This window comes from Pelophylax lessonae, assembly GCF_965119305.1.
Source record: "Pelophylax lessonae genome assembly, chromosome: 2".
NCBI classification, from domain to species: domain Eukaryota; kingdom Metazoa; phylum Chordata; class Amphibia; order Anura; family Ranidae; genus Pelophylax; species Pelophylax lessonae.
The window spans coordinates 730,438,581-730,462,470 of NC_138769.1; the positions used below are offsets into that span (position 1 = coordinate 730,438,581).

The following is a 23,890-nucleotide window of genomic DNA, read 5'->3' on the forward strand; positions in this document are numbered from 1 at the left end:
CTGTGCCCACTCTCCGTCCAGAGATGTCCACGAGTCCCTCAGCCGTCCTGGGACTCTCCCCCCTGATTGGCTTGGGATACAAGCGCGCCGCCATTGGCTCCCACAGCTGTTAAAGTCAGTGAGCCAATTAGAGAGAGGGGGGGGCGGGGCTGAACAGCAGCTCCGTGTCTAAATGGACAAACGGAGCGGTGACTCGGCTCGGGTGCCCCCTTAGCAAGCTGCTTGCTGTGGGGGCACTCAACAGGAGGGAGGGGCCAGGAGCAGGAACAAGAGACCCGAGAAAAGGAGGATCCGGGCTGCTCTGTGCAAAACCAACTGCACAGAGGAGGGAAATATAACATGTTTGTTATTTTAACCACCCCCCGTCCGCGCTACAGCCTATATACGGCTGCAGCGCGGACTCGAATTTCCGGGAGGCCGTTTTTAAACGGCCTCCCAGTGACACGCCCCCAGCGCGCTCCCGCGAGCGCGCTGCGGGGAAAATCTGTGTCGACACGGCCACGTCACGGTCAGGGACTCGGCCGATCACAGATCGTGGTGAATGGCCAATCACAGCGGCCATTCACCACGTGATCTGGCCGTCCAATGAGCGATGATCTCATATGTAAACATATGAGATCATCTCTCATCGCCGGCGCTCCTTCCTCACACAGAGCCTGCAGTGTGAGGAAGGAGGGGGAGCCTCACAGCGCCGGGGACACAGGAGAATGTAATCAGGGCACTGATCACCAGTGCCCTGATTACACAAGGTAAAAACACACAGTGCCCCCCCATCAGTGCCCACAGTGCCCGCCATCAGTGCCCCCCATCAATGCCCACAATCAGTGCCCATAGTGCTGCTAGTCAGTGCCCATCAGTGCCTGCTTATCTAGGCACTGATGAGCACTGACTGGCAGCACTATGGGCACTGATGGTGCTGCCCATCAGTGCCGCTCATCAGTGCCACCCGTCAGTGTCCAGTGCCATCCGCCAGTGCCGCCTCTCAGTGCCCAGCAGTGCGGCATATTAGTACCTCCTCATCAGTGCCCATAAGTGCCACCTCATCAGTGCCCATAAGTGCCACCTCATCAGTGCCCATCAGTGCAGCCTATCAGTGCCCATCAGTGCAGCCTCATCAGCGCACATCAGTGAAGGAGAAAAATTTATTTTCAAAATTTACTCGCAGAAAATAAGAAAAACTTTTTTTTTTTTTTCAAAATTTTTTGTCTTTATTCTTTTTTTTTGTAAAAAATAAAAAACCCAGAGATGATTAAATACCACCAAAAGAAAGCTCTATTTGTGTGAAAAAAATGATAAAAATTTCAAATGGGTACAGTGTAGCATGACCACGCAATTGTCATTCAAAGTGTGACAGCGCTGAAAGCTGAAAATTGGCCTGGATGGGAAGGGGGTTTAAGTGCACAGTAGGCAAGAGGTTAAAAAACGAGACTTTACAATCACTTTAAATGTAACGGTTTCTGAAAGATATTTAGTGCTGGTATGCAGTGCGGGAACCGCATGCGATTTTTAACCACTTTGCCACTGCTCACTAGAGCTCTACTGCGGCAAAGTGGAGTTGGGCCAGGAGAGGAGCAGCGGCGATCGCTGCTGCTCTTCCCCGATCGTCGGGGAATCAAGTCTGGAGCTCCGCCCTCTTGTGTAAACAGAGCGGGTGGATCTCCTAAGTGACAGGCAGGGTCAGTTTGCAGGATTCAGCATAGCTGAACTCGCGATCTGTCCCTGTGTCACACAGTCACCTCCTCCCACACACGTCAGTAAGCACCAGGCATACATTAACCCCTCCCTCTCCAATAAAATTAACCCCTTCCCTGCCAGTGTCATTTTTACAGTAACAGTGCATATGTATAGCACTGATTACTGCAGTAATGTCACTGGTACCCCCAAAAGTGTCAAAAATGTCAGTCAAGGGTCCGATCTGTCCGCCGCAATGTCGCAGTCGCGCAAAGAGAAAAAAAAAAAAAAAAAACGCAGATCGCCGCCATTACTCGTTAAAAAAAAAAACACCAAAAATGACAGAAATCTTTCCCTTAGTAAACGCAATAACTTTTGCGCAAACCAATCAAAATACGCTTATTGTGATTTTTTTTTTTACCAAACATAGGTAGCAGAAAACAAATTGGCCAAACATTTAAAAAAAAATTTGATTTTTACATTTTTTTGGGGGGGAATTTCATATAAAAAAAATGTGAAAAATATTGTTATTTTTTCAAAATTTACGCTCTTTTTTTGTTTATAGCGCAAAAAGTAAAAATCGCACAGGTGATCAAATACCACCAAAAGAAAGTTCTGTTTGTGGGAAAAAAAAGGACGTCAATTTCGTTTGGGTACAGCTTCGCACGACCGCGCAATTGTCCGTTAAAGTCGCACAGTGCCGAATCGCAAAAAGTGGCCTGGACGTAAGACAGCAAAATCCTCCGGTGGTAAAGTGGTTAATTGGGGTGTTCCCACTTCAGCTGCTGCTTTGACTTTTTAGTTATAAATTTCAGTTGTGTTCACTTCACTTACGGTTCAGCACATATATATATTAGTTCACATATTCACCACCAATTGTATTGCACTAACAATTAATTTTGCACATTTGCACTTTTATCCAATAAGCGCAAGTACTTTTGGCGCCTAACGCCATTTGTTTCTCACATATATATATTATATATATATTTCTTTAAAGTGTGTTTAGCGCGGTTATTTTTTGGTATTGATAGATCTAGGTCTAACTTTAGTATCCATGCAACTAGCAAATAGTGCACCCTGTCCATTCTATGTAAATCCTCACAGAACTCCTCTCTCCATCTCCATTCATTCTTTTCCAATCCTTACAAAATGGGGTCCCTAAAGACCACAATAAAAAGGGTAAAAATACCAGAAAAGCCAAATTGATTGCCCCACCCACACTAGCAGCCGATGGGTACCGTGTGACTGTATCTGATAGTTACAGTGCATCCGGAAAGTATTCACAGCGCTTCACTTTTTACACATTTTATGTTACAGCCTTATTCCAAAATGGATTAAATTCATTATTTTCCTCAAAATTCTACAAACAATACCCAATAATCACAATGTGAAAGAAGTTTGTTTGAAATCTTTGCAAAATAAAAAATCCCATGTACATAAGTATTCACAGCCTTAAAATTCTTTTGAGTATGATGCTACAAGCTTGGCACACCTATTTTTGGGCAATTTCTCCCATTCTTCTTTGCAGGACCTCTCAAGCCCCATCAGCTTGGATGAGGAGCATCGGTGCACTTTTTTTAGATCTCTCCGGAGACATTCAATGCAATGTGGTTCAAGTCTGGGCCACTCAGGGACATTCACAGAGTTGTCCCGTAGCCACTCCTTTGTTATCTTGGCTGTGTGCGTAGGGTCGTTGTCCTGTTGGAAGATGAAACTTTGCCCCAGTCTGAGGTTCCAGAGCACTCTGGAGCAGTTTTTCCATCAGGGAAGTCTCTGTACATTGCTGCATTCATCTTTCCCTCGATCCTGACTAGTCTCCCAGTTCCTGATGCTAAATAACATCGCCACAGTATAATGCTGCCACCACCATGCTTCATTGTAGGGATGGTATTGGCTTGGTGATGAGCGGTGCCTGGTTTCCTCCAGACATGACACTTGCCATTCAGGCCAAACAGTTCAATCTGTTTCATTAGACCAGAGAGTTTTGTTTCTCATGGTCTGGGAGTCCTTCAGGTACCTTCTGGCAAACTCCAGGCGGGCTGTCATGTGCTTTTTACTGAGGAGTGGCTTCTGTCTGGCCATTCTAACACACAGGCCTGATTGGTGGAGTGCTGCAGAGATGATTGTTATTCTGGGAGGTTCTCCTCTCTCCACAGAGAAATGCTGGAGCTCTGTCAGAGTGACCATTGGGTTCTTGGTCAACCCCCTGACTAAGTTCCTTCTCCCCCAATCGCTCAGTTTGGCTGGGCTGTGGATCTAGGAAGAGTCCTGGTGGTTCCAAAAACTTCTTCTATTTATGGATAATGGAGGCCACTGTGCTCACTGGGACCTTCAATGCTGCAGACATTTTTCTGTACCCTTCCCCAGATCTGTGCCTCCATACAATCCTGTCTCAGAGGTCTACAGACATTTCCTTGGACTTCATGGCTTGGTTTGTGCTCTAAAGGCCCGTACACACGTACCGATCGTCGTCATACAAACGTCGGCGGACGAAAGATCTGCCGATTGTACGCTTGTTAGTATGGTGCCTCCGACAGCTGTCTGCACACAATCCGCGGACAAGAGTCTTTCTTGCAAACATGAAAATTTTTGTCTGCGGACACCAGAATGGACGATTGTTCGCCTGTCAGTACAGAAATCAGCCGACAGACCGCAGATTTGCAAGACTGGGCATGCTCAGAAAAGAAAAAACACAGGGAAAGTTAACCATTACATGACATCACTTCTGCAGTCAGCTGAAGTCGGCGGACAAAATTCTTGTGCTGTCTTTGCACTTTTCAACAGACATCGACATCCCGGGGAGAAAAGACGAACGTTTGTATGACGACGATCGGTACGTGTGTACGGGCCTTTACTGTGGAACCGTATATAGACAGGTGTGTGCCTTTCCAAATCATGTCTTATGCCTCGTACACACGCAACGATTATCGGCTGACCAATCATCCGACTTTTGTCCAAGTTGTATTTTGTTGGTTGGAATGTGCTCTAGACTGCACACGAATTTTCTCGGCCAACAAAAATCTACTTCAGAAGTGATGCCATGTGTTGGTTTGTTTTCTTCGTGTTTTATCTTCACTGAGCATGCCCAGACTTGCTCATCAGATTTTTGTCTGACGAAATCTGTACTGACTGACGGAAAATCGGCCGTTGTGTTGACGGCCAACAAAAATTTTATAGCTTGCACACCAGATTTTTTTCGGCCGAAAAGTCGGAAGCATCATACTAACAAGCCGAAAATCGGCCGATCGGACGTTGGCCGAAAATTCCCGGCCAATAATCGATGCGTGTGTACGAGGCATAAGTAACTGAATTTACCACAGGTGGACTCCAATCAAGTTGTGGAAACATCTCAAGGGTGATCAGTGGAAACAGGATGCACCCGAGTTTAATTTTGAGTGTCATGGCAAAGGCTGTGAATACTTAATGTATATGTGGTTTTTTATTTTTAATACATTTGCAAAGATTTCAAACAAACTTCTTTTACGTTGTCAATATGGGGGATTGTTTGTGCAATTTTGAGGAAAATAATGATTTTAACCCATTTTGGTATAAGGCTGTAACATAACAAAATGTGAAAAAAATGAATACTTTCCGGATTCACTGTACATTGTGGTGCTGGATAGTGATTGCACTGCCCCCCCATGGACTGAATGTCATCCGATTCAGCAGGAATCATCTGAAGTTCAAGCCATGTATGGGGACCCTTAGCCTTGTCTTTGTTCCCTTTTTGTTATACTATACGATACCATTCCTAAAAACTACTATTGGCATATTAATGGTTCGCGGTCTCTATTTGTCCTTCCATTATTCCTCCAAAGTTGGGTTTTCCCTGTTTGTAACCAAACCATTATACTGTATTTCCCTTTGTAATGTATCTCCCGCCACTGTATTAACCACTTAAGCCCCGGAAGATTTTACCCCCTTCCTGACCAGGGCCTATTTTGCGATTCGGCACTGCGTGACTTTAACGAAAAATTGCGCGGTCGTGCGACGCTGTACCCAAACTAATTTGACGTCCTTTTTTTCCCACAAATAGAGCTTTCTTTTGGTGGTATTTGATCACCTGTGCGATTTTTTGATCATGCGCTATAAACAAAAAAAGAGCGACAATTTTGCAAAAATAATATTTTTCACATTTTTTTTATATGAAATTCCCCCCCCCAAAAAAAATGTAAAAATCTAAATTTTTTAACATTTTCGGCCAATTTGTTTTATGCTACATATGTTTGGTTAAAAAAAAAAAAAAACGCAAAAAGCGTATTTTGATTGGTTTGCGCAAAATTTATCGCGTTTACTAAAAGGGAAAGATTTTTGTCATTTTTGTTGTTTTTTTTTTTTTTTAACGCGTAATGGCGGCGATCTGCAATTTTTTTGCGGTACTGCGACATTGCGGCGGACAGATCGGACCCTTGACTGACATTTTTGACACTTTTGGGGTTACCAGTGACATTTCTACAGTAATCAATGCTATACATATGCACTGTTACTGTAAAAATTACACTGGCAGGGAAGGAGTTAACTTTATTTGAGAGGGAGGGGTTAAGTGTGTCCCTAGGGGCGTGCTTCTAACTGTGATTGGATGTGGCTTGAGGTGTGAGAACAGAGATCAACGGTCCTACATAGCAGAACCGTATGATCTCCATTCTTACACAGCTAAGAATGACAGGCGGCTTTGTTTACATTACTACAGTAATCCGTGCTATACATATGCACTGTTACTGTAAAATTACACTGGCAGTGAAGGGGTTAACTTTTTTTTGAGAGGGAGGGGCTGTGTCCCTAGGGGCGTGATTCTAACTGTGATTGGCTGTGGCTTGAGGTGTAGGAACAGTGATCAACGGTCCTACATAGTACAACCGTATGATCACTATTCATACACAGGGGAGAATGACAGGCGGCTTGTTTACATTAGCCGCCTGCCTTTCTCCCTCTGCACCGATCGCCGAGTGACCGGCGGACATCGGGTCCACCGGTCACACGCGCGGGGGGGGGGAGATCTGTGACCACTCGGGGGCGCGCGCTCGCTCCCTAGACCCTCACAGGCTAGCGACGTAGTACTACGTCGCTCTGCCTGTGAGGGGCTGACCGACGCAGTAAATAGTCGCGAGTCGGTCGGCAAGTGGTTAATCATTATTAAAATCAATTAAATAAAAACTTTAGACAATCTACTTGCTTGGGCCACTTTAAAGACACAACAGAACATTTAAAGCCAAACCAATCACAAGAATCTGTAGCCAAGTAGACAAACAAAAGCAAGAAAGTCAGAAAAACAACAGAAACAAAGTGATAAGCAAAGGTAAGAGAAAAAAAGATGTTGGGGTGATAGGGAATCAAATGCCCTACTTCAAGGTAAACGTCATATGACAGGAAAGGTATACATGTGTACTGTGGCCCCTGAATAAAGGCTGCCCAGGGTGGCTCTGTATCTCACCTGTGTCATCAGGGGAGCCGTAAGATGGACTACCCTGAGACAGAGTCGCCCAGCTGGAGTCCTCATCACTGCCAGCCGTGTTCCTCATTCCAAACAGGAGGCTTGCACTGCGCCCCGTGTCTCTGGGGCCATCAGTCATCTCTTTGCTGTTCTCCTGAACCTCGGAGCTCTGTTCAGAGGTCTCTGTGGTGACGGGATCTGTGACCTCACTCTGAGCCGGTGTCAGATCGTCATCCTCATCTTCTCCATCTTGGATGAGCAGAGAAGTGTTGATGATGCTGCTGCGATTGACGCAGTTCAGAGCCGACACTTCGAGTTCCTCCAGCTGGGTCCGCTTGTTACTCTTCTCTTGGTTCCAGTTGGTCCAGTCTTTGTTACCACGTTCCGGATCGGGGTTACAGTTCTGATCCTCTTTCTCATGCTCGGCTGCTTTGCGCAGCTGGTTCTGCCCTTCCTTTAACCACTTAGGGTTGGTGTGTTCGGACGGGGCGCCTCCGCCGAGTTCGGCGCTGACAAGCCCCATGGCGCTTTGTAGGTCAGTGTGGGCATAAATCTGGCGGCTCTTCGGGGAAAGGAGGTCGTTGTGGGAAGAGATGAGGTTGAGGGTGAGGGCGGACACTGGACTCTTCTCTGTTATAGGTCCAGACATACTAACGGTGAGGCTGAGAGAGACACAAAGAAGTCAAACATTAGAAAACGATCTGAAAACATCAGCATCAAAATCAAGTTCAGGGTCATGTACCAATCTGTATTGTACACACAGATAAAGCAATCCTGCCACTACTAAGATATAACATTTCTATGCTACAGGAAAAAAAAATTGCATTTTTCCTACAGCTTACCTGTAAAATCCTTTTCTTGGAGTACATCACGGGACACAGAGCAGCCATAATAATTACTATCTGGGATATACGCCACCTATAGGTGAATGGACACTGGCAACCAAAAAGGAAGGATGTCCCCCTCTATATAACCCCTCCCATACAGGAAGTCCCCCTCTATATAACCCCTCCCATACAGGAAGTCCTCCTCTATATAACCCCTCCCATACAGGAAGTCCCCCTCTATATAGCCCCTCCCATACAGGAAGTCCCCCTCTATATAGCCCCTCCCATACAGGAAGTCCCCCTCTATATAACCCCTCCCATACAGGAAGTCCCCCTCTATATAACCCCTCCCATACAGGAAGTCCCCCTCTATATAACCCCTCCCATACAGGAAGTCCCCCTCTATATAACCCCTCCCATACAGGAAGTCCCCCTCTATATAACCCCTCCCATACAGGAAGTCCCCCTCTATATAACCCCTCCCATACAGGAAGTCCCCCTCTATATAACCCCTCCCATACAGGAAGTCCCCCTCTATATAACCCCTCCCATACAGGAAGTCCCCCTCTATATAGCCCCTCTCATACAGGAAGTCCCCCTCTATATAGCCCCTCCCATACAGGAAGTCCCCCTCTATATAGCCCCTCCCATACAGGAAGTCCCCCTCTATATAACCCCTCCCATACAGGAAGTCCCCCTCTATATAACCCCTCCCATACAGGAAGTCCCCCTCTATATAACCCCTCCCATACAGGAAGTCCTCCTCTATATAACCCCTCCCATACAGGAAGTCCCCCTCTATATAACCCCTCCCATACAGGAAGTCCCCTTCTATATAGCCCCTCCCATACAGGAAGTCCCCCTCTATATAACCCCTCCCATACAGGAAGTCCCCCTCTATATAACCCCTCCCATACAGGAAGTCCCCCTCTATATAACCCCTCCCATACAGGAAGTCCCCCTCTATATAACCCCTCCCATACAGGAAGTACCTCAGTTTTGTAGCAAGCAATAAACATCCCAGAAAAGAGGGGAGGGACCTCTGTGTCCCGTGATGTACTCCAAGAAAAGGATTTTACAGGTAAGCTGTAGGAAAAATCCAATTTTCTTTATTGTACATCACGGGACACAGAGCAGCCATAATAATTACTATCTGGGACGTACCAAAGCAATGCACCTTGAGGGGGGGGAGGGTACACCAAATACGAAAAAACCGCCATCAGACCAAGAAGATCTACATAGCTGCCTGCAGCACACTGCGGCCAAATGCAGAATCCTCCCGGGTCCTAACATCCACCTGATAGAATCTAGTGAATGTATGTACTGAAGACCATGTAGTGGTCCTGCAAATCTGAACCATAGAAGCTTGAAGGCGAACTGCCCAAGAAGCACTTACCTTCTGGTAGAGTGTGCCTTTACCGGAAAAGGTGGAACCTTTCCCCTTTAAACCATATGCCTGGATAATGACCCGATGAATCCACTGAGAAATTGTAGACCCTGCTGCTGCCTGCCCTTTCCTGGGCCCTTCTGGCAGCACGAACAAAAGGTCGTTCTTCCGAATCTGAGCAGACATCTTCAATAGTCCTTAAATGCACATACTACATTGAGAGAATGTAACAACTTTTGCTCTGCCGTTTGAGGATTTGGAGAGGAAGGAAGGCAGTATAATATCCTGATTCGGATGAAAAGCAGACACCACCTTGGGCAAAAACCCTGGGAGTAGACATAGAATCAACCTATCTTGATGTAAGATCACAAGAAACAGCCACTAACTCTGATACTCTTCTAGCTGTAGTTACTGGAAACCAAAAAGACTAACTTTCTAGTCAAAAGAACCAAAGGAATATGCCGAATGGACTCAAAAGGCTGTTTCTTTAAAACCGCAAGGCCCAAATTTTAATCCCAAGGACACAATGGTGGCCTAACTAGCAGAAGCATACATAGCACCCCTTGTATAAAGGCTTGGACAAAGGAATGTAAAGCAATCGGTCTTTGAAAAAAAAAAAAAAGAGCAAAATGTGACATTTGCTGTATGGAGTCTTTAACCACTTGCCGACCGCCGTACGACTATCTACGTCGGCGGTCAGCCCCTCACAGGCAAACTAACGTAGAGCTACGTTGCTTGCTTGTGAGGGTCTAGGGAGCGAGCGCGCGCCCCCGGAGGCGCGCTCCCGCGTGGTCACGGACCCCCCCGCGCGTGTGACCAGCGGACCCGATGTCCGCCGGCCACTCGGCGGGGGAGAGGGAGAATGTCAGGCAGCTTGTGTAAACAAGCTGCCTGTCATTCTCGCTGTAAAGACACTGATCACATGGATCTACTATGTAGATCCGTTGATCAGTGTCCTTACAGCTCAAGCCACAGCCAATCACAGCAGAAAGCACGCCCCTAGGGACACACACAGCCCCTCCCTCCCAAATAAAGTTAACCCCTTCACTACCAGTGTATTTTTACAGTAACAGTGCATATATATAGCACTGATTACTGTAGAAATGTCACTGGTAACCCCAAAAGTGTCAAAAATGTCAGTCAAGGGTCCGATCTGTCCGCCGCAATGTCGCAGTACCGGAAAAAAAAAAAAAAAATAAAAAAAAAAAATAAAAAAATCGCAGATCGCCGCCATTACGCGTTAAAAAAAAAAAACAACAAAAGTGACAAAAATCTTTCCCTTTGTTAGTAAACGCGATAACTTTTGCGCAAACCAATCAAAATACGCTTTTTGCGATTTTTTTTTACCAAACATAGGTAGCATAAAACAAATTGGCCGAAAATGTTAAAAAATTTTGATTTTTACATTTTTTTTGGGGGGAATTTCATATTAAAAAAATGTGAAAAATATTGCTATTTTTGCAAAATTGACGCTCTTTTTTTGTTTATAGCGCGTGATCAAAAAAATCGCACAGGTGATCAAATACCACCAAAAGAAAGCTCTGTTTGTGGGAAAAAAAGGACGCCAAATTCGTTTAGGTACAGCGTCGCACGACCGCGCAATTGTCCGTTAAAGTCACGCAGTGCCGAATCGCGAAATACCCCCTGGTCGGAATGGGGGTAAAATCTTCCGGGGCTTAAGTGGTTAAGAGCATCTACTGCAAACCACAAAACCTGAGGAAAGTCTGCTAAATCTTCAGCAGACTCTCCCTGAGAACACTCTTGGACACCCGTTTAACATGGGCTTTCAAAGCTTGACAAACTCCTATAGCCGTCACTGCCAGTTGTATTGCAGACCCTTCAATAGTAAAGATTCCAATTTCTTATCAGCTGGATCTTTAAAAAAGACCTGGACATTATCTACAGGACAGGTTACATTTCTGCTTGTAGAAGAAATAGCAGCAAAATCCATTTTATTGTGAATTTTTCCTCCATAGGATACAAAGAAAACATTTTGGGAGGAATAAAAATCCTATCAGGATGATCCCAATCAGCATATAATATCTGCTTTAAAAGCGGATGTAAGGGAAAAGCCTGAGAATTTTGAGGAGGGCGTAAGGAACCTAATGAGGAAAAAGACTTCAGACATCTCTAAGGGAGGCAATTAAATCCAAACCGGACCGTTTCCCATTTCAGCGAGAGACTGAATTAAACTCTGGGATTGAGAGGCCGAGAATGGCTCTTCAGACCCCGACTCCCCAGAAGTGAAATCCTCAGCTCTGCCTTCTACTAAGCAATATACAGCTACATCTTTAACATCCTCTGCCCAATCCTGAACTAAAACAAGGGGGCTCAGATGAGGGGGGTGTATCACGTTTCCTCCCTCCCTGTGACACTGAAGCAATCATGCCAGCAATGTTTCCCTCAAGGGCGGCTAAAGCCGATGCCAAATCGTCCTTAGTAGGCTGAGACAGAAGCACTAGATGTGGCTACTATGCCTGACAACTGTAATGGCTCAGATTGGCCAGTCGCCCCTGGCCTCTCAGGGGAGGTTAACAGAGGATGCATGGCTAGGATCTTCCAATCCTGACGGCACACTAGTGCCCCTTCCCGATGTGCCCCCCAACTCCTTTTCCGGCAGGACATTGCTCCAGACAAGAAAACTAGAGGTACTTACTTTAGTGTACTCAAAGCTCGTGCCAAGCTGTAACAGCTTCTCACACACAGCACAGTTATCCCAAAGTAACAGAACCTGTCAGTGCCTGTAAACATTCACCCACAGTGACTCATGCACCCAGCTGCTCGGTGTCCCATCCAGCTTCTGATAGAAGCTTACACCGTCGGGAACACCCAAATGCCGTGTCGTCTCCGCCCCTTACTGAGCATGTGTAGCATGCTACATGCACGCCAATGCGTCACGGACATGCCCCCTCCCGGCTCTACGTGCACGCCAACGCGTCACAGACATGCCCCCTCCCGGCTCCACGTGCACGCCAACGTGTCACGGACATGCCTCCTCCCGGCTCCACTTGCACGCCAACGCGTCACGGACATGCCTCCTCCCGGCTCCACTTGCACGCCAACGCGTCACGGACATGCCCCCTCCCGGCTCCACGTGCACGCCAACGCGTCACAGACATGCCCCCTCCCGGCTCCACCTGCACGCGAACGCGTCACGGACATGCCCCCTCCCGGCTCCACGTGCACGCCAACGCGTCACAGACATGCCTCCTCCCGGCTCCACGTGCACGCTCGTGCATGTAAATAGGCTGAACTTGCACATGTGTGATCTCCCGCCACAGGGATGGCCACTGAACCTGAGCCACAGAGGGTAAGCGGATGGGCGGGCGGGCGGGATGTACAAAGTCCCACTGTCCGCCAAGCATCAGGGGGGTTTGAAAGCAGAAAAAGGCATCCAAGGTAGGCAGGCCACAGCTGAATACACATACTGCCTCTAGTGGAGAAAAAGCATGGCACCCGGTATCTGTTAAATTAGAAGGTAACAGTGCATCATAATTAAAGTGAACTTATCATTCCTGCCGCAGGATTATGCCTAACTAGAATCCAAACTTCACTCAGCACGACGGGTTCTGTCACCTGTCGACCTTCAAGGATCGGGTCCCCCTAATTATTGGGGCCACTCCCTTGGACCTATAGGGCACCCTGCTGGAACGCCTTTGGAGTTAAGCCTCGTACACACGCAACGATTATCGGCTGACCGATCATCCGACTTTTGTCCAGAGTTGTTGTGTTGGTTGAAATGTGCCTAGACTGCACACAAATTTTCTCGGCCAATAAAAATCTACTTCAGCAGTGATGTCATGTGCTGGTTTACTTTCCGTGTGTTTTTTCTTCTCTGAGCATGCCCAGTCTTGCTCATCAGATTTTTGTCTACCGAAATCTGTACTGACTGACGGAAAATCAGCCGTTGTGTTGTTGGCCAACAAAAATTTTATAGCCTGCACACCAGATTTTTTGCGGCCGAAAAGTCGGAGTCGGTTGTCGGAAGCATCATACTAACAAGCCGAAAAACGGCCGATCGGACGTTGGCCGATAATTCCCGGCCAATAATCGATGCGTGTGTACGGGGCATTAGTCTTACCAAGGGCCCGGATCCCAGAGTCCAGCGCCCAAGAGGGTCGCATTACAGGCAACCTCGTTTCCCCTTTACCGAGGCTCCGGTACCATCCTTTCAGTCGTCCACTTTCGGATGGATCTGATTGCCAATCCCCTTGGATCCAGAGATCTTAACCAGGATTGTAGCAATTTTTTTTCTTCTGCTTTAAAAATATGGAGAGCTTCTCCAACCATGACCACCACCTCTAAGACACTGGTAAAGAAACTGAGGTACGTCCTGTATGGGAGGGGTTATATAGAGGGGGACTTCCTGTCGTTTTGGTTGCCAGTGTCCATTCACCTATAGGTGGCGTATAACCCAGATAGTAATTATTATGGCTGCGCTGTGTCCCGTGATGTACGATAAAGAAAAGGGGTTTTACTGCAGTGCTTTTCTTTCCCCTACAGGCCTGCCACTCTGTAGAGTTGGTATCAATCTTACTTCCTGGGAGATTAAGCGGAGTTCCACCCAAAAGTGGAACTTCCGCTTTAGGGAGTCCTGACCCCCCGACATGCCACATTTGGCATGTCATTTTTTTGGGGGGGGGGGAGCGGGTACCTAGTTTTGACAGGTACCCGCTCCCACTTCCGCTCGGAGCGCCGCGGCGCCCTGAGCGGAAGTTCTCCTCTCCCCCTCCCTGCAATCTTCTGGGACACGTCAGAGGTCCCAGAAGATTGCCGGCCAATCACGGCGCGCAGCGCGACTCGCGCATGCGCAGTGGGTACCCGGCTGTGAAGCCGCAAACTGTAACAGCCGGGTGCCCACAGCAGTGATGCCGGCGCCGAGGGAGAGGATCGAGGCTTCCGGCGGCCGCATCGCTGGACCGTTGGACAGGTGAGTAAATGGCTGGAACTCCGCTTTAGTACACTGACCTGGGCTCACAGGAAAAGATGAAGGAGCCATAATGTCACATGACCAGCCTGAAGTTGGGCAGAAAGTGGTCAGCACGAAAAAGGTGGAGTTGGGTTTTAAAGTACGGTCTGTAAAAGAAGGGTTTTAAAGCTGAAGGCCGGCCTTCTCGTCAATCTTGCACAGCTGTACCAGCTCTCTCTTGTACAGATACTGCTTACTCTGATTTCACTGCACACTGCAAGCTTCTCACAATGTGCATTAGAAGCCGCAGCAAGTCAGATAGAGACCTCCTCCTTTCCTGGCTGGAGGACGTCATCTAGTTCTTTCCTCTCCAGCCTGACTGTCTATGCCCTCCCTTTCGTTCACTGCATTTCAGTTCTTTTAATCATGGAGGCTTAGCATCACATATGAGTGTCACCTAGGGTGGTCTACATGCAAATTTCGCCTGCTTAGGAACTACCCCCTCCAAACTGACATCCACCAACTAAGGCATTTTCATATTAGCAAAACTCCACCCAATAGCCTGCCCACTGCTTGTCTGCACCCTGCCGGCTCCTCCCACCAGACATGATCTGCCTGCGTTGCACAAAAAAGCACAGGGATCAATAGAAAAGAATCAGTGGGTGTAAAAAAAAAAAAAAAAAAAAAAAAGTATAAATGGAAAACAAAAAGGTTATATTTAAAAAAATCTTTAGCATGTTGATAAGGGCAGGGAACCAGGAAATCTGCTACCAGATCTCATTATCAGTTGTACACTAGATTTGAAGACTATGGAGCCGATTTACTAAAACTGAAGTGTGCAAAACCTAGTGCATCTGTGCATAGAAAACAATCAGCTTCTAGCTTTTATTGTCAAAGACTAATTGAACAAGCTGAAGTTGGAAGCCGATTGGCTACCATGCACAGCTGCACCAGATTTTGCACTCTCCAGTTTTTGAAAATCTACGCTTATCTGTCCTAACAAAGGATTAAAGATCCCAAGGCTGGGACTAACCATATAGAGTAGGAGTTCCCAATCTGTGGGCCGGTACCCACTGGTGGGTCGTGCTGAGCCGGAATTCCTTGTGAGCAGCCCGCTTAAATTGTGCTGTGGGAGCCCACGCAAATTACAGGGAGCCAGAGCAGTCAAATCGCGATGGATTCAGGACCCCGCCCACGCAGTTTACGGAGGCTAGTCTGCATTACCCACGAGGAGGATACTTGCATCAGTGAGTACCCATGTGGGCTGTTATGTAGGATATGTTCATGGGGTGCAGAGCCAGCTCCTCGGTCCTGCTGGCGACAGCGGTGGTGGCTAGACTGGCAGCGGGATTCTCTCAGCTATAGCGGGCAGAGACGGCAGCCTCAGTGTCATAGGAGGACCAGGTGGCCCAGCGGTGTCAGTTTATGGCAGCTTCTGTGACCTCAGTAGAGGATCTGAAGGAGAAGAGCCAGGACACCAAGACTTGCATAGAGCTCCTCATCATGGAGGGTGAGGTGAGGTGTGGTGGGCCCTGGAGAGGGCAAACAGGGGCTTCACCTCAACTGTGGAGCGCTGGGAGAGGAAGGAGGGTGAGTGCCATATAGCCTGCTGATCACTCTCCTGGGGTGGTTGATTTCTGTCCTCTGCCTGCCTTAGACTGTCTATGAGGGTGCTGATTACACAAATCCGCTTACATGCCACAGGTTTCTGACCCCTCACTTAGAACATCTGGCAAGTGTATTCAATAATAAATTGAAAAGTAGTACATTTATATTTTTAATTTAACATCCCCCTCCCTTTAAAATATGCCTTATTATTATTATCTGCATTTATATAGCGCCAAAAAATTCTGTAGCGCTTTACAATATTCAATTACAAGCAAGTGGGTCCCGAAAAATAACTGTATTCAGAAGTGGGTCTCGGCCCAAAAAAAGTTTGGGAAGCCCTGATATAGGGGAAGTGTCTATTGGCTGCAGAGGCAGAAATACTTATTATTCTTTTTTTATTATACTTACATACTGTGCAATGGTATTGATCCAAAAGCAAATGGAGATTACCTGGAATAGCGGTGTCTATACAGCGATTTCCAGCTTCCAGGGATATCGCCCAGGTATGGTATATACAAAAAAACTGAGTACACCCCTCACATTTTTGTAAATATTTTATTATACCTTTCAATGTGACAACACTGAAGAAATTACACTTTGCTACAATGTAAAGCAGTGAGTGTACAGCTTGTATAACAGTGTAAATTTGCTGTCCCCTCAAAATAACTCAACACACAGCCATTAATGTCTAAACCGCTGGCAACAAAAGTGAGTACACCTCTAAGGGAAAATGTCCAAATTGGGCCCAATTAGCCATTTTCCCTCCCAGGTGTCATGTGACTTGTTAGTGTTACAAGGTCTCAGGTGTAAACGGGGAGCAGGAGTGTTAAATTTGGTGTTATCGCTCTCACTCTCTCATACTGGTCACTGGAAATTCAACATGGCACCTAATGGCAGAGAACTCTCCGAGGATCTGAAAAAAAGAATGTTTGCTCTACATAAAGATGGCCTAGGCCAGTGATGGAGAACCTTGGCACCCCAGATGTTTTGGAACTATATTTCCCATGATGTTCATGCACTCTGCAGTGTAGTTGAGCATCATGGGAAATGTCGTTCCAAAACATCTGGGGTGTCAAGGTTCACCATCACTGGCCTAGGCTATAAGAAGATTGCCAAGACCCCGAAACTGAGCTGCAGCACGGTGGCTAAGACCCAGTGGTTTAACAGGACAGGTTCCACTCAGAACCGGCCTCCCCTCAGAACCAGCCTCCCCATGGTCGACCAAAGAAGTTGAGTGCATGTGCTCAGCGTCATATACAAAGGCTGCCTTTGGAAAATAGATGTACGAGTGCTGCCAGCATTGCTGCAGAGGTTGAAGGGGTGGGGGGTCAGCCTGTCAGTGCTCAGACCATACGCCGCACACTGCATCAAATTGGTCTTAATGGCTGTCGTCCCAGAAGGAAACCTCTTCTAAAGATGATGCACAAGAAAGCCCTCAAACTGTTTGCTGAAGACAAGCAGACTAAGGACATGGATTACTAGAACCATGTCCTGTGGTCTGATGAGACCAAGATAAACTTATTTGCGTGTGGCGGCAACCAGGTGAGGAGTACAAAGACAAGTGTGTCTTGCCTACAGTCAAGCATGGTGGTGGGAGTGTCAAGGTCTGGGGCTGCATGAGTGCTGCCGGAACTGGGGAGCTACAGTTCATTGAGGGAACCATGAATGCCAACATGTACTGTGACATACTGAAGCAGAGTATGATCCCCTCCCTTCAGAAACTGGGCCGCAGGGCAGTATTCCAACATGATAACAATTAGGGATAGGCCGATTATCGGCGGCCGATATGCACTTTCCCCGATATATCAGTATCGGCCCCGGAACTGGCCGATATTGGAGTAAGGACTAGTCTCCCGGGAGTGTATCACAGCCAGCCACAGGCACTGTACCAGCGAGCCAGCCAGTCACCCACAGACGGGGGTGCCAGACGGCCAGTCACCCACAGACAGGGGTGCCAGGCGGCCAGCCAGCCACAGACAGGGGTGCCAGGCGGCCAGCCAGCCACAGACAGGGGTGCCAGGCGGCCAGCCAGCCACAGACAGGGGTGCCAGGCGGCCAGCCAGCCACAGACAGGGGTGCCAGGCGGCCAGCCAGCCACAGACAGGGGTGCCAGACGGCCAGCCACCCACAGACAGGGGTGCCAGCCAGCCAGCCACCCACAGACAGGGGTGCCAGCCAGCCACCCACAGACAGGGGTGCCAGACAGCCAGCCACCCACAGACAGGGGTGCCAGACAGCCAGTCACCCACAGACAGGGGTGCCAGACAGCCAGCCACCGACCACAGGGTGCCGGCCAGCCAGCCAGCCACCGACCACAGGGTGCCGGCCAGCCAGCGACCACAGGGTGCCGGCCGGCCGGCCAGCCACCCAACAAAAGGGTGCCGGCCGGCCAGCCACCCAACAAAAGGGTGCCGGCCGGCCAGCCACCCAACAAAAGGGTGCCGGCCGGCCAGCCACCCAACAAAAGGGTGCCGGCCGGCCAGCCACCCAACAAAAGGGTGCCGGCCGGCCAGCCAGCCACCCACCACAGGGTGCCGGCCGGCCAGCCAGCCACCCACCACAGGGTGCCGGCTGGCCAGCCAGCCACCCACCACAGGGTGCCGGCTGGCCAGCCAGCCACCCACCACAGGGTGCCGGCTGGCCAGCCAGCCACCCACCACAGGGTGCCGGCTGGCCAGCCAGCCACCCACCACAGGGTGCCGGCTGGCCAGCCAGCCACCCACCACAGGGTGCCGGCTGGCCAGCCAGCCACCCACCACAGGGTGCCGGCTGGCCAGCCAGCCACCAACCACAGGGTGCCGGCTGGCCAGCCAGCCACCCACCACAGGGTGCCGGCTGGCCAGCCAGCCACCCACCACAGGGTGCCGGCTGGCCAGCCAGCCACCCACCACAGGGTGCCGGCTGGCCAGCCAGCCACCCACCACAGGGTGCCGGCTGGCCAGCCAGCCACCCACCACAGGGTGCCGGCTGGCCAGCCAGCCAGCCACCACAGGGTGCCGGCTGGCCAGCCAGCCAGCCACCACAGGGTGCCGGCTGGCCAGCCAGCCAGCCACCACAGGGTGCCGGCTGGCCAGCCAGCCAGCCACCACAGGGTGCCGGCTGGCCAGCCAGCCAGCCACCACAGGGTGCCGGCTGGCCAGCCAGCCAGCCACCACAGGGTGCCGGCTGGCCAGCCAGCCAGCCACCACAGGGTGCCGGCTGGCCAGCCAGCCAGCCACCACAGGGTGCCGGCTGGCCAGCCAGCCAGCCACCACAGGGTGCCAGCTGGCCAGCCAGCCACCACAGGGTGCCAGCTGGCCAGCCAGCCAGCCACCACAGGGTGCCAGCCCCCCAAACACCACAGGGTGCCAGCAAGCCACCCACCACAGGGTGCAAGCCAGCCACCCACCACAGGGTGCAAGCCAGCCACCCACCACAGGGTGCAAGCCAGCCACCCACCACAGGGTGCAAGCCAGCCACCCACCACAGGGTGCAAGCCAGCCACCCACCCACCAACCACAGGGTGCCAGCAAGCAAGCCATTAAGCATTAAACAAAAATTAACATGTTCAAAACCAGATTTGTGTCAAAAATTGTCTTTATTTTTCAAAACTTTAAATGTACAAAATATCGGCCGATATTGATACGTTGTGACCAAAATATTGGTATCGGCCCTAAAAAAAAAAAAACGTACCGGTCTATCCCCAATAACGACCCCAAACACACCTCCACAAGACCACTGCCCTGCTAAAGAAGCTGAGGGTAAAGGTGATGGACTGGCCAAGCATGTCTCCAGACCTAAACCCTATTGAGCATCTGTGGGGCATCCTCAAACAGAAGGTGGAGGAGCGCAAGGTCTCTAACATCCTCATGGAGGAGTGGAAGAGGACCCCAGCCAACCTGTGAAGCTCTGGTGAACTCCATGCCCAAGAGGGTTAAGGCAGTGCTGGAAAATAATGGTGGCCACACAAAATATTGACACTTTGGGCTCAATTTGGACATTTCCACTTAGGGGTGTACTCACTTTTGTTGCCAGCGGTTTAGACATTAATGGCTGTGTTGAGTTATTTTGAGGGGACAGCAAATTTACACTGTTATACAAGCTGTACACTCACTACTTTACATTGTAGCAAAGTGTAATTTCTTCAGTGTTGTCACATGAAAAGTTAGAATAAAATATTTACAAAGATGTGAGGGGTGTAGGATTTGTGAGATACTGTACATCATTACATTACCCAAGCTGGAACAATGTACCTATGTATAATTTAGCCATACTTGGACTGCTTGATTCTCATACATCCTGCATTGACATTTATTCATTGCAGGCCTGGAACACACAAGTGCTATCAGGAAATTATCCTGATCTGAACCTCCCAATGTCTACTAATTGTTAAAGCATGGATGACAGCAGAACTGGGCAACATCTAGATCAGGGGTCTCCGAATTGTGGCCTGCTACAACAGCATCATTCGTTGCTATGGTGCTGGTGGCCAGCCTGACTGAAAAAGTGAAAGTGCATGGTGCTTATCTACAGAAGCTGCATCCAGGGCCACCCCAGCATTCAGAAGACCTGCTCCACCTCCCACCCTGGGCCATGCTGTAGTGAAGGCTGTACTGTAGGATAGAGAACTAATGCAGCGCATAGAGGACTCTTTTTTTTCTCTTCGACTAGCGGGTTAGGTGGTAGGATGTGATGGTGAGATGCGATGTGATGTCAGGATGCGATGTTGGGATGTGGTGGTGGGACAGAATATTGGGATACAGTGGTGGAATGTTGGCATCCGGTGGTGGGATGGAATGGGTTGTTGGGGGTTGGATGCAATAATGAGATGGGATGTGATGGTAGGATGCGATATTGGGGTGGGATGTTGGGATGTGGTGGTGGGACGGGATGGGTTGTTGGGGTGGAGTGGGATGGGATGGTGAGATGCAATGCTGGGATACGGTGGTGGAATGGGATGTGATGTTGGGATGTTGAAATGTTGGGATACGATGGTGGGATGGGTTGTTGGGGTGGGATGTGATGGTAGGAAGTTGAAATGTTGGGATACGGTGGTGGGATGGGATGGTAGGATGCAATGTGATGTGTTGGTGGGATGTGGTGATGGGACAGAATGTTGGGATATGGTGATGGGATGGATTGTTGGGGTGGGATGTGATGGTAAGATGCGATATGGTGGTGGGATGGGATGTGATGGTGGGATGGGATGTAATGGTGGGATACGGTGGTGGGATGGGATGTGATGGTGGGATACGGTGGTGGGATGGGATGTAATGGTGGGATACGGTGGTGGGATGGGATGTGATGGTGGAATACGGTGGTGGGATGGGATGGTGGGATACGGTGGTGGGATGAGATGTAATGGTGCGATGGGATGTGATGGGATGTGTGGAATGCGGTGGTGGGATGGGATGGTGGGATACGGTGATGGGATAAGATGTAATGGTGGGATGGGATGTGGTGATGGGACAGAATGTTGGGATACGGTGGTGGGATGGGTTGTTGGGGTGGGATGTGATGGTAAGATGCGATATGGTGGTGGGATGGGATGTGATGGTGCGATGGGATGTGATGGTGGGATACGGTGGTGGGATGGGATGTAATGGTGGAATGTGGTGGTGGGATGGGATGGTGGGATACGGTGGTGGGATGAGATGTAATGGTGCGATGGGATGTGATGGTGGGATGAGATGTAATGGGATGTGTGGAATGCGGTGGTGGGATGTGATGGTGGGATACGGTGATGGGATAAGATGTAATGGTGGGATAAGATGTGATGGTGGGATGGGATGTAATGGTGGGATGGGATGTAATGGTGGGATGGGATGTAATGGTGGGATGGGTGGAATGCGGTGGTGGGATGGGATGTAATGGTGGGATGGGATGGTGGGATATGGTGATGGGATAAGATTGTGGGATATGGTGATGGAATGTAATGGTGGGGTGGGATGGGTGGAATCTGGTGGTGGGATGGGATGGTGGGGATAGGATGTAATGCTGGTGGGATGATGGAATGTGGTGATGGGATATGCTGGTGGGTTGCAGTGGTGGGATGGGATGTGATGTGATGCTGGTGGGATGGTTGGGATGTGGTGGTGGAATGTGGTGATGGGATACGCTGGTGGGATGGGATGGTGGGATGGGATGTGATGATGGAATATGCTGGTGGGTTGCAGTGGTGGGATGTGATGGTGAGATGGTTGGGATGTGGTGATGGGATACGCTGGTGGGATGGTTGGGATGTAATGGTGGGATACGGTGGTGGGATGGGATGTGATGGTGGGATGGGTGGAATGTAGTGATGGGATGGATGGGTGGATGGATGGGTGGGTTGTAATGCTGGGATGGTGGGTTGTGTAGATGGGATGCGGTGGTGGGATGGATGGGATGTAATGCTGGGATGGGATGTAATGTAATGGTGGGATGTGGTGGTGGGATGGATGGGATGTACTGGTGGGATGGTTGGAATGTAATGGTGGGATGGATGGGATGTAATGGTGGGATGGATGGGATGTAATGGTGGGATGGATGGGATGTAATGGTGGGATGGATGGGATGTAATGGTGGGATGGATGGGATGTAATGGTGGGATACACTGGTGGGTTGTGTAGATGGGATGTAATGCTGGGATGGTGGGTTGTGTAGATGGGATGCAGTGGTTGGAAGTGAGGGTGGGATGGGATGTAATGGTGGGATGTGGTGGTGGGGTGGATGGGATGGGTGGATGGATGGGATGTAATGCTGGGATGGTGGGTTGTGTAGATGGGATGGGTGGTGGGATGGGTGGGATGTGATGGTGGAATGGATGGGATGTAATGGTGGGATGGATGGGATGTAATGGTGGGATGTGGTGGTGGGATGGATGGGATGTAATGTAATGGTGGGATACACTGGTGGGTTGTGTAGGTGGGATGCGGTGGTGGGATGGATGGGATGTAATGCTGGGATGGATGGGATGTAATGCTGGGATGGATGGGATGTGATGGTGGGATGGATGGGATGTGATGGTGGGATGGATGGGATGTGATGGTGGGATGGATGGGATACACTGGTGGGTTGTGTAGGTGGGATGCGGTGATGGGATGGATGGGATGTAATGTTGGGATGGGTGGATGGATGGGATACACTGGTGGGATGGTGGGTTGTGTAGATGGGATGGGTGGTGGGATGGGTGGGATGTGATGGTGGAATGGATGGGATGTAATGGTGGGATGGATGGGATGTAATGGTGGGATGTGGTGGTGGGATGGATGGGATGTAATGTAATGGTGGGATACACTGGTGGGTTGTGTAGGTGGGATGCGGTGGTGGGATGGATGGGATGTAATGCTGGGATGGATGGGATGTAATGCTGGGATGGATGGGATGTGATGGTGGGATGGATGGGATGTGATGGTGGGATGGATGGGATGTGATGGTGGGATGGATGGGATACACTGGTGGGTTGTGTAGGTGGGATGCGGTGATGGGATGGATGGGATGTAATGTTGGGATGGGTGGATGGATGGGATACACTGGTGGGATGGTGGGTTGTGTAGATGGGATGGATGTAATGTAATGGTGGGATGGTGGGTTGTGTAGATGGGATGAGGTGATGGGATACAGTGGTGGGATGGTGGGTTGTATAGACACTTACCAGGAGATTACAGCAGACGACGCTCATCCTCCATCCAGAGAGAAGCTCCTAGAACACAGAGAAGATCGGTCATACGATCGGATTATACAGTCTGTGTAGATTTCTATGTGACTCGGTGAGGCTGTGTGGAGAAGTAGAGCACACTGTAGAGTTATCATTCTATATTCAGGTATAAGGGTTGGGACGGTGGGTGTAGGCCCGGGATGAGGGATGATTATCGGTCGGTTGTCATGGTAATGTGTGAGGACCAGTTCCGTCTATGTGGCCCTCTCGGTATTCGGTGTACGGATACAATAAAACCCCTCCCCCCTACACAGGGAAATCTCTCTTATAGACATCTCCGCTCTCCTCACCTCGTACTTCCGCCCTCCTCCGGTCCCGTTATCTGCCGACCCCGCCCTGCACTGCCGCACTTCCGGCCTGCGTGACTCGTTTCCGGCCC

General features: G+C 49.6%; 1 protein-coding gene across 1 annotated transcript in view; it reads right to left on the bottom strand.

The window, feature by feature from the left end:
- The window catches only part of APBB1 (amyloid beta precursor protein binding family B member 1), a 69,565-nt gene extending 46,087 nt beyond the window's left edge, over window positions 1-23,478 (bottom strand). The window contains exons 1-2 of the mRNA XM_082245931.1: window positions 23,449-23,478; window positions 7,103-7,764 (exon numbers count right to left, since the gene is read on the bottom strand). Coding sequence (XP_082102057.1) covers window positions 7,103-7,751 — 649 coding nt within the window. The 5' untranslated portion in view covers window positions 7,752-7,764; window positions 23,449-23,478. The remainder of the gene's footprint in view (window positions 1-7,102; window positions 7,765-23,448) is intronic.
- Window positions 23,479-23,890: the final 412 nt, after the last annotated feature.